Source organism: Anopheles maculipalpis, chromosome 3RL (genome assembly GCF_943734695.1).
Source record: "Anopheles maculipalpis chromosome 3RL, idAnoMacuDA_375_x, whole genome shotgun sequence".
Lineage (NCBI taxonomy): Eukaryota > Metazoa > Arthropoda > Insecta > Diptera > Culicidae > Anopheles > Anopheles maculipalpis.
The window spans coordinates 75,419,572-75,436,994 of NC_064872.1; the positions used below are offsets into that span (position 1 = coordinate 75,419,572).

General features: G+C 43.4%; 2 protein-coding genes across 3 annotated transcripts in view; one reads left to right on the forward strand and one right to left on the reverse strand.

Annotated features, from left to right (window-relative positions):
- The window catches only part of LOC126562130 (leucine-rich repeat-containing protein 15-like), a 487,244-nt gene that overhangs the window by 253,435 nt on the left and 216,386 nt on the right, over window positions 1-17,423 (forward strand). The window lies entirely within an intron of this gene.
- On the reverse strand, window positions 327-15,580 carry LOC126561859 (polypeptide N-acetylgalactosaminyltransferase 1). Its single transcript, XM_050218208.1, has 5 exons — window positions 14,871-15,580; window positions 1,514-1,727; window positions 1,099-1,409; window positions 923-1,028; window positions 327-851 (listed from the first exon to the last, which is right to left on the reverse strand). The coding sequence occupies exons 1-5, from the start codon at window positions 15,578-15,580 to the stop codon at window positions 327-329; spliced, it is 1,866 nt and encodes a 621-aa protein (XP_050074165.1).

Consider the following 17,423-nt stretch of genomic DNA (forward strand, 5'->3'; position numbering starts at 1 on the left):
TTTTGAAGAAACTTCTCCAGTATCCTTGCTTTATAACATCCCGTCCCATCTAATGAACTAAGTCCTATGATATCAAATTCCTTTCCTTCTGTGATGTCACGTACGGCGATATCCTATGTTTTAAGCTTGGTATTAGCTACGTTAGTATCAACCTTGACGAGGTATTATTGTTTTGCTTCCAGTCGAAGTACTCTTACGGTTTAGTACAGTCCAGATGATGGACAGTAATATAGATTGAAGATTTCCACTTAGCGAGCGGCACACACACATACACAACAAGAAAGATGCATCTATCTTTCCCGATTCCCACACAGCTCAGTAACTGATTACTGATGCTGAAATTCCCACTTTTGCGTTTTGATTCCGGGATGACACGTGGCCACATGGACGTAACTTTTCGTCGACAGATCACTACTATCGAGGCACAAGCCCGACTGTTTATGGCGCAGCTGCCGATGCTCGGTAAACTCCCACGTATCATCGATATCATCATCGTCGATGCACGGTATCATTACCACAAACTTCGATTCCGACTTGCTGGCCTGTACCGTTGCGCAGCTACGCTCGTTCCGCAGTACGCTACGCTTTGTGAGCGAAAATAGCTGCGATGCCGATACTTCCGGTTTGAAGCAGGTGTAGATGCCCAGATTCCACGGTTTTTCGGCATTTTGTTGCAGTGTGTCGAGGCAGAGATTTTCCGCCTGCGATGCTAACCGGCCGAACGCGAGCACGTTGCGCGTTGGAATGAACTTCTCCGGGTACACGTTTTTCATGTACCAATCGAAGCTTTTGCAGTGTAGCTTTTCGCGCAATACCTTCCGGTGTGTTACGTCGCCCAGTTCGGGATGATCCTGAAAGAATGAAATTTGAGAATTGATTATTTTTATCTACACGGCGAGAAGGAGTCGTCCTTCCATCTTACCTTCAGATCTGGTCGGTTAAGATAAAGTAGCTCTACATAATCGTCCATCCAGACGATCGCCATCCGTACCGTATTGATACCGTGCGTATCACGATCATTAGGGAAGCTGTTAACATATAACACAGCATTAATTAAACCATTATCCGTTTTATTCACCTTCCCAATACAACACTCACGAGTAAGGATGAAAGTCGCGGAAAATGTGCCCAATACGGGAGCAGGGAATCGTTTCCAGCGTACCACCGCACTGCCACACGCGGAACGACATTTCGAGATTTTCACCACCCCAACCATCCATCTGCTCATCGTAGCTGCCAATGTCCCAGAAGTAGTCGCGCGAAATCGCAAACAAACCACCGGCCATGGTTGGGCTGTACGTGGGACAGATTTCCAGATCCTTTTCGGGACATTCGCGCTTCTGGCGTGCACGCTCACGCTTCGTCACATCATGCCAATCGAAGTGACCGTCCCAGGTAAATCCACCGATCTGAAAACAAAACAGGAGGAAGACATGTTTTAACCAGTCACTAAAACGACCGAGGATCGATATATCGTCAGTTTTTTTTCAACTCCTTTTGAGTGAATACATACCTGAAAATCGTTGTAATCGTTCGTGCTGTAGTAAAAGTTTTTCGCCTCGATCACATCGATGATCGGCACCAGGACACTCGTGGGCGATTCCTTGATCCGCTCGAGCAGCGGTTCCAGCCACTGCACCATACACTCACAGTGCGCATCCAGGAAGACTAGTACATCGGCCTTTGCCAACCGGGCACCAGCTAACCGTGCCCTTATTAATCCGACACTAGAGGGAGAGAGAGAGAGAGAGAGAGAGAGAGAGAGAGAAAATGAAAAAAATTAATTATCGTAAATTTACGTTAAACTTTACGAAACAACCCATTCAAAGATCTTTAAGTATCCGGCCCGAAATGCTTCACACATCGTGTCCCAGACACATTAACAAACAGGCAGACGGAGTTTGGCAACGCTTGACTTTAAGAAACGGCAGTCTATTGTTTCATTTTATTTTCTGAAGATAAAACCCATAAAGGAAGGCGGCCTTCCTTAACGCTATAACTCTCTCCGACCCGGACTGGCCCGGCTTAGGCAGCAATAAATATCGCTCGATGCATCTTAAATTTCATGCCACTTTTCGCATAACAGAATTTATGTAATCTCCTGTACTACTCCGCGTTGCAACCAGGGGAGGGCAAGGTTTTGCTGGCCGTCTTTGGTACAAAGACTCAGCTGGCAACAAGTTCGCGCCTCTGCGGGAAACAGAACGATTCATCAGACCCGGGAAACTGCCTCTTCAGCATCGAGAGATAGAGTTCCATTAATTTCCCTTTTCCCATTGTTGTTTCCTGCTATGCTTTCCAATGGGGGAGTTGCTAAAGGTGACATAAATTCAGACATTTTGCTTTGTTTGTTTGGGTAGCTGTTTCGCTTCCACAGATCTGCTAATGATTCAATCCACTCTTTTCATTTATGCATAGTGCAGTAGCAGCAGCAGCAACAGCAAGAAGAATGCAAGCAAAATTAGTAGATTAGTGTGTGAGTGAGCAGCAAATTCGTTGCAATTTTTGATTACTTTTTTTCCGCTTGGATCCTCTGGGAATCCTCCAACCAACTCGTGGGGAAGAAAATTGCCTTCACAAGTACAAATTGTCCACGGTGCACGAACAGCAGCAGCATGAAGTCGCTCTTCTATTAAATGATAATGCGATATAAATTGCGATCTAGGTCTTTTTATTGGCTAATGTATTCACATCACAAGTCATATTACTTGCGGCTGTAACGCACAATGATTAAGGAAAGCATGTAAATTGCTATTAATGGTTAATGAACTGGATTATGTGTTACATTGTTAAAATGCACTTAGCTGGTAACAAACAGCAAGGAAATTACTTTTGTCGGGTGCTAATGGATGGATTCATGATAACAACCATCATGATAAGGTTGTTTTGGAGTACAGCCATTACAATAACAACACTTTTATATATTGATTGGCCTAATTAATTTAAAAAAAAAAACGTTCTGTATCAAATACATTACCCAACAATAACTGCAACGTAACTCGTTTCAATGTGTCACGGTTCCTGGCATGGGCAGAGCGGACCATTTAAAATCGATACTCAATTGCCAATTGACATCCAATCCGAACGAGCTACTTAACGGCCATAACGCTTGAACGCCTCCGACTCGGTGGTTTTGCAAATGGTGCAATAACGATGATCCTAGGACAAGTTGAACTTGAGATGCCACAGTTATGGACTTTTCCCCGTTTTTTTTTCGTTCCCCCGAGAGATGCCAGGGAGAAAATATATCCAGTATGAAAGTGAGGCTCATGTTCTCGGTTAGGCATATATAAAAGTTAAACCGTGCTGAGGATGATTTAATTGGTCAACGAGCGGGATATTGTATTGCAAGGGATGCAATAAAAAACTGACACGGATTCGTAATGGTAAGTGATCCATTTTTTCCTATCTACTTATCATATTTTTTTACAATGATTGATATGGGTGCAATAAGGTATGCATTAAACAAACTGATTTTAAGGGTTTCTAACGATCCACCCAAGTATCCGTTGTCTTTTTGTCTCTGATTTCTTTCCTTGCAACCGAGTATGTCCGGTATAAGACAAAATAAAAGGAGAAAATGCCTTGTGTAGTTTGTAGTAAGTCAACACACGCGTTGTTGACCGAAATCTTGGAATAAAATTTAAAATAAGCTCTATTATTGAGTAAAACAGATGGAGATGAAGAGACGGTTACCCTACCGGATAGAAACAAGAACATCCAAGGGCTTTTAAGGTTCCTAAATGCATTAGAAATTGATTAGAAAGACACTTTGGTCATTGAGTCGGAGAGTTTTTACTTATATGTTGATCCTCAACACGATCATCATTGTTGTACCACATCCCCATCGAAAGTGATGACTTTCGAGTCTTCTGAGGATCGTTCAGAAAAGGTGGCTTGTTAGAGCTTCACTATTGACCAATCAAAATTTTGGACAGTCTTTAAACCGAGGACATATTCGAATCCATGCAAGGACGCAGTATCAACTGATCGCCAACTATTTTTCGACACTATTCTTGTGGAATTGTTCTTGACATGATTTGTTTGATCTTCATCGCCATTAAAAGTTCGTCCATTTCAACATCATCACATCACATCAAATTGAATCCATTGTAGGATTCAGTTTGACAAGAACACTTTTATATCAGTGTGGAATTCTCGTCCCACGCAGCTTGTATGACGTGCGAGTTTTGGTATTTAAAAAAAAATCGAAAAAAGCCACATTTTATCGCAAATCAACTATTGTTTGACGCATTTGAAGATATTGAATTCGTTAATCTGCATTTTATCTGAGATGCTTTATCGCTAAAACAGAAGGTAGACGGTTAACGAGTGTCGCCAGTGCACACGAACTCTTGTGCAGTTCTGCTGTAATTAGCAAAGATAATTTAATAACAAAAAAAAATCGAAACGTTTGAGCTGTCTATAAAGTTGTCACTTCATGTGGCTGCTTTACTCGTCTTACCACCAAAATAGTAGTTGCAGTTAGTAGAAAGTGACCCCATAAATGACGTTCAAAGTTTCTCACACTCTGTTACCTTTCATCAGTCCTCACTTGTCTATCTATCGACGAGTCGCCAAACAAGTTTGAAGCTCGAATCGGTACTAAAAATTTACATTTTATCAACCAACAAACTGACGGCAAGATATTGGCGGGATACACCACCATCTTTTTCGCCATTTAGAGCACTAGTTGGAGCTGTAGATCTGTGTGTTCCGTGTCAGTCTCCTGTGCCCGATTCGATGATACTGAGCGCTGATGTGGTTGGCATAATTAACCTTGGCACACGTATATACACATTCACCACAGAACACGCGGGGAACGCGCTTCTTTCGCCTTCTGCGTTTTCGGACACTTTCTCGGGAGAAAGACCAGGACAGGAGGCAGAAAGGGCGAGCTTGCTCTTCTGCTTTTTGAGGTGGTTAAGCTTTCTCTTTTGCCGCACCGGTTGTGGTCGTTGGTATGCAAATTCTACCCTCAGCGTCGTCCTTTATCCTCCCCGCCGCCGTCGTTGAAAAAAACAGCACATCTAGAAAGCTGGACAGATTCAAGACACATCACAGCATTCATCCGTGTGGACCGGTTCCACATCAAACTCCGATGGATGCAGTCGTATGCTGAGGCTACATCTCGCACAGTTTTAGGACAGTTCCGCAACAGTGCAGAAGAAGTGCCATATTCTAGTAGAACAACCACTCATCAACTCAACTCATGTCACCCATGCTTGAATAGGGTACAAGGGCAACAGTATACAGACATGTGTTGATCGTCACAGAGTCACAGATGAATTTTGAAGCATGGGAAGGCGATAAATAGTAGTGCGGCATATGATCGTGCCTCGATCTCTCGATTGCAACACAGTAGCTACGGATCGACGCGCGTCGTCGACCCCACAGTGGGAGCCGGATGATTGATTGTTGTTTCTAGCAGCATCTCCGCGTACATTGTGATCCGTAGTATTGGGGTGTGCAAAAGTCAAGAGGGAAGAAGAGAAGAAAAAAACACAAACCTTCATATGCCAAACGGTTGAGAATGCATTCCGCAACGTCCGAAGTTGACGTGGCATGAAATGAAACCGCGTATCTTGCCGGTCGGATCATTAGTAGACATAGAGCGATTTGATGCAGTAGAAGTTGCAGCTTTGAGGTGAAACAGTTAAGAGGGCTTCACGATTAGCCATCGAGGAAAAGCCCACAGTTTGTGTTTCAATGTAGCCATGCAAGTTGTCTTAGCACTACAATTCTTGAGGAACAATTTTCGACCTTGCCAAGCATTTTCAATTAATGTATTGCTAATGTTTTTTTTTAAATAAATTTTCAAGGTTTTGAATTTTAGAACTAGAAAATTTATTAAGTAATATGAGTCTTTAAATGTACATTGTTCTCGTGCTTGATATACAAAGTTTCTCTCTGAGTTTCTATACAAAGAAGGTCTGAGAATACGGCATCGAGCCTTATTACTTAAACTAAATAAATTTTTAAAAAATAATTAGCTGTTTTTGCTTCGTTAAGAATTTTGCACAGTCAATTGTACCAAAACAAGAGTAAATTCTTCCTAAATGTTAATGTAATGATAAGCTACAAGCAGGAATTTTCCACCTAGTAAAAAACAAATTAAAAGTGTGTGCTAAAAATATGCAAAAATAATTAAAAGACTGTTCTTTTATCGGTGCTGTTTCATTCTTTTTAACTTACTGCAAAAAATTTTCATAATATTTACTCAAGTGTTTGTTTTATTGTAAAAATAAAACGAAAAACTTTACGCCCCAAAATTCAAACCAATTTGGGAGACGGTTAAAGAAACAATGGGACGAACATATCTGGGAATTCGTAAGAAAACTACGAATCATAAATAAAAATATGGAAAAAATCGTAAAAAAAACAAACCATGGGGCGAGACCAAACATATAAAGAAAGGCGTCAAAATATAATTTAAAAGAAACGTATTTGAAGATTATTTCTCAACATCTCATAGCGTCTTTACAGAAATTGTCCATTTAAAATGCATTTAAAATTGAAAGTCAAAATAGAGTTTTCCAACCCGCACATTTAACCATTTCCTTCAACTTGGTCTTAAGCTTTTCCAATTCGCCACTGCATTTGAATACGGAGAATGCTGCAAACCCATTCGTCGATGCGTTTGCTGTTCAAACGCATCGACGGCTGTTCAAACGTGGCCGCCGCAAACCTTACCCGTTTGTTCAACCACAATTTCGACACGAAAAGCCCCAAATGTATGTCTTAATGAAGTAATCTTGATCCGTGAGCTTAGTTGACAATAATTATGTAAATGTATGAGTGTGCATTTACCAGCGCTTCATACTCAAAGACACTCAAAAGCATAAGCCGCCAAAGAAAAATGCGTGAAACGTGTACACGTGGAGACAGCAAAACTCGATCAGCAAAGCTCAAGGCGATCGACTTTTTGGGAGATGTTCGTAACCTTTTTCAAACACATCGCCATGCATCCACAAGCTGCTGTCATCATCTGGCACAAAAATGTTTGGCATCGAAAGCCCCCTCCCGAGAAGGGGGATTCAAGTGATCGTCGTGATCGAATTCGTTCCGAGTGCAGCGGAACCGCCAGAGCTTCGTGTGTACGGGTGAAGAGGATCAGACAACCGACATAGAACGGTTGTCTCGTCGTGTAAAAAGCACGGTGAAGAAACCGCAATTCCACCAAAAATTGAACCCACAGTTTCATTTTCTATGGAGGACCGGTTTCAACGACAACGTGTGCGTGTGTGATGAGAGGCGAAAACATACAGATTCGGTTGGTAGGGGGGAAAAGGCGGTGGAGTTCACGTCGGTACCGAAATTTAAATATTTATGCTTATGCTTCAGCTCACCGTCTTGTTCTTCTTGCGCTTCACCAATGTGGCTATAATGAGAAGGAACTCGATGGAAAAGGCATTGGTGGGTGGGCGGGATGGTTAGTTGATCGAAAGCTTGTGCAAGCTATCTCCAGAGTCTTTTGCGGGGCATGTCTTTGAATTCGTGGTGTGTGCAGAAGGAATTATCGTCGGCGTGGTTAACCGTTGCTGTGAATGGGTGTCTATAAGCCAGCCGGTTGACTCACTTACAGAATTTCGGTCCATTTATTGGATTTTTTGTTATTCTTTTAACTGATAGTAGAGCAATACGGCCTGGCCGTCCCTTATGAATAAAAAAAAAATAATAATAACTGATAGTAGGATAGTGGTGAGCTTATTATGGAACTTTGCAACCATGCAGGGGAATCTTGCAATCATTTAAGTGAAATTTGATACTCGATTGTAGAAAATTGCAATCAGCTATGGAATTTCTCGTAAGCGTTTGGTCCTGCTCTGTTCAAACGGCAGAATGAAAAAGTTCATCCATTAGTTTGCTTATTGCAGCAAAGTGTAGCCTTAATATGTGAAAATATTGAATACAAAAATTAGTTGAAAAGGCTTCTTTCAACCAAAACTGAGAGCAAACTTGAAAATTCGACCTCTAGAAAATGTAAAATTCTAGCAATATTCTACTGTTTATTTGTGATATTCCGCTTAAAGGAATTCTACAATTGCATTATTCCTCTTGGCTTAAGCGACCTTCATCAACAAGAGCAAGCCGGCCATCGAATGACCTAATAAAACTTGTTGATACCACGTATTTGGACAGTCAGTCCTCAGTCCGGCCATGTGAAGACTGGCGTCTCTCTCCCCTCTACTACCGGACCAATTTTATTTTTTTTGGTTCAAAATTCAATTTATTGGATGACAAATAAGCACATCTAATGAACGATCACAATGGGGCAAATCTAGGAGAAGATGGCTGAACAGCAGTTGAGCACGTACCATCTCTTCATACATTTCAAGGCCGCATATGATCGCATAGCCAGGGTAAAACTTAACGAAGCCATGAGCTTTTATGGAATCCCGACCAAATTGATCAGGCCTTGGAGTTAAAATGACCATGACCAACGTCACATGCTAGGTGAAGGCGGATGGAAAACTCTCAGGGTCCTCTTTGCTACCACCAAAGGCTTGCGTCAGGGAGATGGGCTTGCTTGTCTCCTATACAACTTGACGCTAGAGAGGGCCATCTGTGACTCGGAGGTGGAGACTTCGGGGACCATCTTCTATAAGTCAACCCAGATCCTGGCAAACGCTGACGATATAGACGTCATTGGTCTGCGACTCTCCCAGGCGGCTCCCAGCAGAGGATCGACCAGGCGAAAGAAAACCTCGGATTGCAGATTAACGAGACAAGAAACCAAATTGATGGTGGCACCATGGGATCTATGTGGGGTTGATGTACGGAAAGGTGACCGCAAATTTGAAGTCGTCCAAAACTTCACCTATCTCGGATCAAAAGCCAGTACCGAAAACACAGCACAGAGACGGAGTTGTGCGCTAGGATGCTGGCCGTTAGCCAGTTATTCTACAGCCTGAGGAAACATCTCACCTCAAAAAACCTGTCGCGACGGTCGAAGCTGGGACTGTATCGTAACTTTATAGACCCAGTACTCTAATACGGCTCTGAGGCATGGACCCTGTCCAAAACAGACACAGCCCTCTTAGCCGCGTTCGAGAAGAGACGACGAGCTGTACGAACTGTATGACGACCTCACCGTCGTGCAGCGAATTAGGCTCACCAGGGCCCAATGGGCTGGCCAATGTTATACGCATGGCACCGGACGCAGCAGCTCAGAAAGTCCTTTTTAGGCCGTCCACACCGACAGCGGAGGCGTGGCTGATAAGTGATAAGATATGTAAGTAATGAACGATTGGATATAGATCGAATGAAGACGCAAGCAGAAGATGGATCAAACGTACTGTGAAATATAACTAAAGAGAAATCAAGAAATCTCTTAACTCTAGCAAAAACTAGGCTCACATTCTTAGAAAATAAAAATGCTACCAAGCCTTTCATGTCACGTTTCAAAGAACAGGCAGCTAGCCCACAAGTATCACAACCTCACGTTCTTTTCTACTGAGGAATAAATGTTATAGGGGGGGAAAACATACATCCGGCTCAAGAATTAAAGACTAAAAACTACAGGTAGAAATGCTAACAACCCCAAAAGTTGTCAAAAACATTTTTTCATGTCCATATGCACGTTCATGCACCGTGATAACACCACAATGATCGCGATGGTAAGTGCTTTCCTTCACGATGACCATAACCTTACCGCAATGGACTGCACGGTTCGAAGAAGAAAGATTGAGTAACACAAGAAAAAGGCTAGTGCTTTGCTACATGCCACAATAGTAGTGTATGACTATTATTTCCTCTACGAATTACCATCGTGGTACAAGCACAATCGGAGCATTAAATCGAGCAAAGTTGGCTCCCAAACGGCCAACCAAGCTGGTTCAACTGCTAATGTTTTGTTGAATAATTCATTCATCGACACAAGGACCATCTCACCAAAAAAAAACCCCGCCCCAAGGGTGGCTGATATCAAGCAATTGTGGGAAAAATGGAATGTGTGCTGACAACGATTCCAGAAGTAGTAAAGCCCACAAAAAAACCCATTTAAATTAACCGGTACGTGGGTATCTTTTCATGTGACATTTTCCCAAAAAAAAAGTGAACCTTTTGTCGTTTTTTGTTGTTGCACCACCTTACCTTGGTGAATGCGAACTGTCGTTAATTTGATGAGCAAAAGTGCAACAACAGTGCGAGTGCTTTTTTTTTTACTTACTGCTGTAGACTGTGGAGTGGATTGTCGTCATTGCATGCGGAGAAGTACCTTCAAGCTCACCAAAAACAACAACGGTGCATGCAGTGAAAGTGCAACGCTAAACTACCATTTTTCTTCAGAAACGTGCCGCATCATCGTACGCGAAATGATGGCCCTCCCCCTTTGTCCTCCGGGTGGGGTAGTTACATCCAAGGAGGAATTGTCCAAATTCAACCGTGCGTAAAGAAGAAGCGACCGGTGCAGCCGTTTTGGGCCAGCCCCCCCCCCCCCCCCACCGGCTAATACCACCAACCTTACGGCTGACACGTCTATTTGGCCGTAGTTGCAGCCATGCCAGAGCTGCTGAAGGTGAAATTTGACCACTAATTCCGTGGCTAGCCTCACATAGGTCAGTTTTAAGCATTGCACCAGAGTGGGCTGGGCTCATTAAAGCCATGGTTGAAGGGGATATGTCGTGAAGAAAATTGGCAACAAAAAAAGAGCTTCAAAACGAACGCTATGTGAAGGTAGTGGAGGTTTTTCCTTTCGAACAATAGGGTGGCTGCTTACAAAAATGATCTGCAAAAGCTTTTCCGTGCTGAGCTTTCTCACCGCAAGATTTGCTTCCAAGCCTTGTGGATTAATTTTAAATAAAAATTCTTTAGAATTTTTAGAAGGAAAATCCAGAAGATCACTTATCTACCCCACGTTAAGCATCTGTTAAGCTAGTCGGCAAAAAGATGGAATCTCATCTAATTATAAGAAACAGCAATTGAATCTAACAAAACGGTTTACTCTTTTCGTGCGTCGTCGATCAATTAAGCGCATACCTAATTTAACAACAACAAAAAAAGCACCTGAAACACGCACACATCCCATGGGGGTACTGCTGCATCATTGTGCTACCGAAGAATCGGCACCGAGCGAAAGCATAAAAACAATAATTTCCGTTCGAATATTACGCTCCCGTACGAAACACAAACCGTGAATGTACGGGAGTTTAGCCAGCTTTTGGAGAAACTTTTAAAACCTTCCTTTTCCTGCTTCGAAGCGACCTCCCTGATGCTGACTAGAGGAGCTTTGTGTGTAAATTATTGATAATTTTCACCATGACCCTCATTCCTGCATCAGGAAGACTAAGGTGGAGGCAATCACGGGTGGGATGAAGAATCACGAAACGACACCAACAAAAAGACGCTAGTGAACACTTTCACTGGCGATCGTTGGTTTCTGCCCTGCCTTTGCTTGGACCAGTGGGGACCATCTAAAAGGGGGGAAGTTGGTTTCTTTTCGTGGAGATACAGACTTATGCCTTTGCTTTCAATGCTTTGTAAAATTTCGAATGTTTGGTATGGGAAGAGGTATGATCGTGCTCTGTTTGTGTGTTGTAGATCGGACATTACCAGAACAATAGCTGCTTCGAAGCATACTGGACGTATTAGTTTATTTTTCATTTTTTCAAACGAATCATAATTTCCCCCTTTACGATGGGTGAAAAAAGAAAAAAATATTCTATTACACTTCCTGTCGTAAGCGTGGGGCCGGGTATGTTTGATCGGTGGGCGATAAAATCTCCCTTTCCAGCTATTCGAACCATTTCGCTAAAGAAAGTCGGGGAAATTGAAAGGAAAACACACGTGCTTGATTGTAGATAGTGATTAAAAATCTGTACCGAATAGTTGCTTACAGCCTCTGCCTGGGATATGCGCGTTTTACATGGCTGAAGTGAAAAATGATGAAAGAAGCGAGCGTTCCATCAAAACCGAAATGATTGATAAGAGCTGTAAAAACATACCATAAAAAAAACATTGTATGTTGAGAGGAAAACGGGTGTTAGGGAAACCAATGAAATAGTTTTGCAAATAAGATCAAGTACAAGTTATGTGGGGCCTTGTTTGGAAAAGAGGAATTAGTGGCACAAATTGGTAATATAAATGAACTGATGCGAGATCATTAAGGGAGAAGATCAACAATTTCGACCTGCTAACAGCCTCAAACCAGTAACAAAATCAAACAATAGATTTTAATTGCTGAGTTTCGCTGTTACTTTTTTATTGAATGGCCTTTTATGCTAGAAAAGAAAATGCAGAAAGAAAAATACATTATCAATTAATTTGGGGGCGACAGCGGCACCTGTCTCTACGCGGCAGAACCGTGGTTCAAATCCCATCCGGACCGTCCCCCCGTAGTGAGGACTGACTAACCAATTACGTGGAACATGTGAGTCTAGTAAGCCATTTCGATAGCCGTCGTCAACTTCAATTCAAAATGATCAATGAATTTGTAACAGCTATGGCTAAGCAATTGGAGAACCTTCGATCAAAGATATCTTCCCAATATAAATTGAATCCCTTGGGCGGCAGAGTTGGAAGTAAGAGAAGCTTATCATGATCGCCGGCTAAAGCTGCTTCGAGTCTTACAATATCTGTCTACTTCTGTAGAGGGATAAAAACGGTTAAAAGGGGCCGGATTCCAGCCAGTGTTGACACAACTGCATATGGCACTGTAGCCTCCTAAGAAATCACTAATACTGAGCTATGTATGTCAGAAACATAACTGCGTATTGAGGATTATTCAAAGAACCGCGTTTTTTTTGGAAGAAATCAAAGATAAATTTTCTTCTTGGTGTGACACGATCTTCTAGGTCACGCCGGCCATTAAATGGCTTACTAGACTGTCCAATACCACGTAGTTGGAAAGCCAACTACCAACTAGGGAAGAACGCAAAAGGGAGAACGGTCCGAATGGGATTTGAATCCTTTCCTGCCGTGTGGATATTGCCACCAGTGTCACCTCACCACCGGATCGATCCTAATTAATTAATTTTCTGGATTGTAATCAAATGTATCGCTTTATACTCGATCATGGCACACTTTATTGCACTTCTTGAGTTATATTTGTTAGATGAATGGGACAATAAACTATCATCCTCAGCTACAAAAAATAATAGAGTATACCGAATTATGGTATGAATACCTACAATTGCTATAATTTAATTGCATTTTAATTCCATTCCACACAAAAACAAACATTCATGCATATTACAACTAAAAGCTTTTAAAGTTGCAGCCACTTAATCTTACTCCATAATTAATTACTGTTTAGTGATTGCTGTGAACAGAAGCTTGTTCGATTGAAAAAAGCGGAATTAGGTTCGGTAGGAAGTATCGATAAATATCCAAACTCACACCCCGACCACGGGAGCTGCAGCGAATAATCAATTCAACCATTGCCAACAATTGCTTAACACCGGCAGTAAATGTTTATCTTATCGGGTTTTTAATTCGCCCTGCTTCCACCACTCTCGATCTCACCGCAAGCGAGCTCCGCGAATCCCGATCGCGTACCCTTAGCGCGCGTGGTTGGCGCAAGAAAATTAGCTCCATTAAGCAAGGGTTTGTTGTAAGCTACCCCTTCGTAGGGAGCCACAGGTTGTAGGCCTGGGGAGGAGAAGTAAAGGCAGATTACCAAAGCGTTAAAGAAGCTCACAACAGTCGACCAAAAGGGCAGTCGACGATCATTGTTGTGGCCAGTGGCCCGAAACGGTATACCCGTTCCGTTCGTTCGCTCGGTTTATTCTAGACGTGCTGAGGCAACAGCAAACATTTGGAGAAGGCCTCGTTTCCCTACGGTTTAACCACGCACGCCCTTACATACAGCAGCGCCCGCTGTCGTGTGCGTTGATCTTTTGCTTTTCGCTGCTTCACGCCAGCAAGTCAAGCCACAACTAGCGCACTGGAAGCCACACTTTGTTGTCCCGTAAAAGAAGAATAAAAACGAGCTAAAGACTTGGCCCATTGCCAACGCACGAAGAGACGAACGCTGTGTTTGGATGTGGTTTTTGGTGGTGAAAAGAACTGAGAACTCGATGCAATTTGGGGTGGGAAATGGTACATTTAGAAGTTGATGAACTTTGGAGCAATTGGGCATTGTGGGAACAGTACCCATATTTTAGCCCAATTTTTTTATCATAAATAAATATACAAAAATTTCAAGAAAATCTTTTAAAATATTCTTGGTTTGACGACAACTGCTAATTCCCTAATGTCGGCCATCCAATGGCTTACAAGACTTATTGATACTACGTAGTTGGGCATTCAATCCAAAGAACGGTCCTGATGGGTAATCGATCCCCGATCTTGGCGTGTGAAGTTCAGCACTCCTATCGTCTCTTCCACAGCATTATCCCATTATTTTACGTTATTTGAAGTCTTAAAAAAGTGGTATTTCGAACATTACTTAGACACACGTGTCAGAAACGAAGGGCAGAACCAATCGGATCGTGTTAAAGATGGATATAGACGTAAATAAAGTACATCAAGCTAACATAAAACAACCTGCCACCGATGCCGACACTGCCCTGACCATTTCGGGTGGTTGTAAGGGGGTAAAAACGTTCCAGTGGCCCTCCACGCCCTGGTGACGTGGAAAAGAACGGAAACAATCAACAACGGACGGAGAATCCAATCGCCAATCCACGCTTGCTTTGGTGTACAGAACCACACGAAAAAACGAAGATAAATTGACATCACGCACCACAACGTGGACTAAAAAACCCCCGGAACTAAAAGCGTGTGTATGCGAGGAACCAGAAATGAGTCAACATCGTGCGCAAACCACGCGATACGTGTCCAGCCGTTCAAAGCGCGTGCGCTCGCCACTCTATCTGTGTATGTGTGCGTGTGTTAGCGTATTCTTGTCCGGATCCATCATCACCTACCGTTGTCGTTGCCGGAGCACCTTCACCTTCGCCGGGAGCCGTGTCCGGACGTAGTAGTCAAGCTTTCCCTTAAGCTCCACATTCGTACTACCGTCGTCGACCAGAATGATCTCACGCAGTAGCCGCCCATCGGCCGTATTCAGCACGCTGTGCACCGTACGCAGCAGTACCGAGTACGGTTCGTTGTAGAAGATGATGATGACGCTGGTCGACGGCAGGCTGGCCAGATCGTAGTGTTTCCGCTTGCACGCCGGATGCCGTCCGTCCGGCGGGGTGCGATTGTAGCTCAAATGTTCACTCAGCTCTTCGTTGAGCGCTATCGTGGCAAGCTGTTTTTCGCCAATTTCCTTTGCATCACCGGTCAGCTCCACCCCTTCCCCATTGTTGCCGAGCCCGGGCCGCTGCTTCGCAAGGTCAGCCAGCACCAACCGCTCGAACAGGGCATCGCCCGTCTGCACTGGCAGCAGATTGCCTTTGTTGAGGGAACCACCACTAGCGGCTGCTTCGGCGGCCGCCAACAGTTCCAACCCGTTCGCGTGCTGCCCAATCTGTGGCAACGGTTTTACCTGCTCGAGGCCCGAACTCCCGAGGGAATTCGGGGAACCGTTTAGGTTCTTGAAGTAGAACAACACGAACAGCCCGAGCACGAGCACTAGCCCGACGCGTGTGTACAGATTGCGCCGGATGCTTAGTCCGCCACGAAAGAACATCCTGCTGCTCTGCGTACCCTTCTTCCGTTCTCCCGGTTAACTGTAACGATGTCACCTCTCGATGCACCCACTCTTGGCTTTTGCTCACTCGGGGTCAGCTACGGTAGCAACGAGATGCGTTCCTTGCGTCCTTCACAATCATCGGGGCAACCGACTTCCGGGTTTTTCTGAATTCTGACTTGTTTGCTGGAAATGTTGCCAATTCCTTTCTGTGCTCCTCCTTCTTCGTCGTTGGGCAAAACAAAAATGAAATAAAATTCGATCCAATTCAGCTGCTTGACATTTCGATCAGTCTCGGAGGCAGGGCCTGTTCCTACAATCGAGCAGGCCGTGTGTTATTTGGCAGATGTTCAGAATTCTATCAACAAAATCGTAGCAACCACCGGGTGGCTGATGTTTGGGGTGCTGGCTGACTATCGCCTCTCACTCTACACAGCATCCGAGCATATAGGGACCGTGTATTTATTCCCGTCGTTATTGTTTACGTTTGCTCCAACGTTACTGCGATAAGGATGCTGTTGAATGTGCCGCTTCTTTGCGAGATGCAGCCTCAACGATTTGTGTGTATGTGTGAGTGGTTGTGTGATGTTGCTACAATAGTTCCTTTCTCTCCTGGCTCTTTCAAGGACGGATGCACAAGCGCATTGAATGGGTAATTACCATAACACCTGTCGAAGGAAGCGTTGGAATTTCCAATGAGCAAAACTAAACCCTGTTATGGAACCGGTACGGCGATGGGGCGAGGGAAGCTAAAGACGAACGGGACACACTACACCAGAACCTATCACTGAGTAAATAATTTCAGAAAACTGAACACTATAGCGCTTCATTTATACCAAAAACAGAAACACAAACTCATTCGCTCACTCAACATCAACCACTAGGAACAATTGCTTCACATATATGCACTTTTACACACAAAAGCCTAAAACAAATTCGGAACCGAAAACCGACAATTCGACGGCTAATCTGAGCGAGAAAGGATGTGACTTTCGTGACCGCAGGGAAGAACTTTGCCTATATCACTTGTTGATTGTCTCGCGGTTTGTGCCTGTCGGGTGTTTTTCTTCAAGAAACTTCTTCACTTCGTTCCGAGCGGCTTGTGACTCAGAAAAACGGGTTTTCTTTACCCACCACCGGCCGTGTAAATCTCTTCACACACACTTATCGCACACGCCGTTGTAGCAGAACGCGCGAGCCACCCGCGAGGTTCACCTCCGTCTCGAACGGAGTCGAAATTTTGTTTGAACAATGAAGCCACTGACAGCCACGAACCAACCCTCCGAAATATAAACAAACCCACCTACGGGTTAGTGTATGCTTACACGGTGCGGAAACAGAGCATAACGTTGGTTTGATGGAGAAATGCGTTTTTATCGTCTTTTTCCTTTTTTTACCGTTCGTTTGGGAATTTTGTAGAGCACTTAAATAATATTTTTTTTCGTTTTTTATTTTGTAGGAATAATTCAAGTCGGCTTGAAAATATCAAACTTGAGACTACTTTGAATTGATGCGACGTATTAACACAAATGGAAAAAAGATAAGTTTACTCAACATTCATCTGATTATTGCATTAATATTGGATTACTCATAAAAATGTTATAGGGCTCCAAAGTTGGTAGCCAAGTTTTCTGAAATGTAAAGTTTTTCTGGTTATGCGAGAAATGGTTAAACAACACCCTGTGTCGAATAATGTTTGTTGGCACATGTGACACTTGTCAGATTAGTTGTTTGGATTCAAACCGCAGTTCGCTATTTGGATCGCAGTTTAGACTTAGCGGTTTAAGTTCCTACCTACAAGTAGGTAAGGAGGTTCCTACCTACAAAATCAATTTTTCGTATT

Excerpts from the sequence above, each read along its gene's own strand:
- LOC126561859 (XM_050218208.1), bottom strand. The coding sequence starts at position 15,580 with ATGTTCTTTCGTGGCGGACTAAGCATCCGGCGCAATCTGTACACACGC. Across the intron at positions 1,728-14,870 it reads GTGCTCCGGCAACGACAACG|TGTCGGATTAATAAGGGCAC; the intron begins GTAGGTGATGAT and ends CTCTCCCTCTAG. Across the intron at positions 852-922 it reads TTAACCGACCAGATCTGAAG|GATCATCCCGAACTGGGCGA; the intron begins GTAAGATGGAAG and ends TCATTCTTTCAG.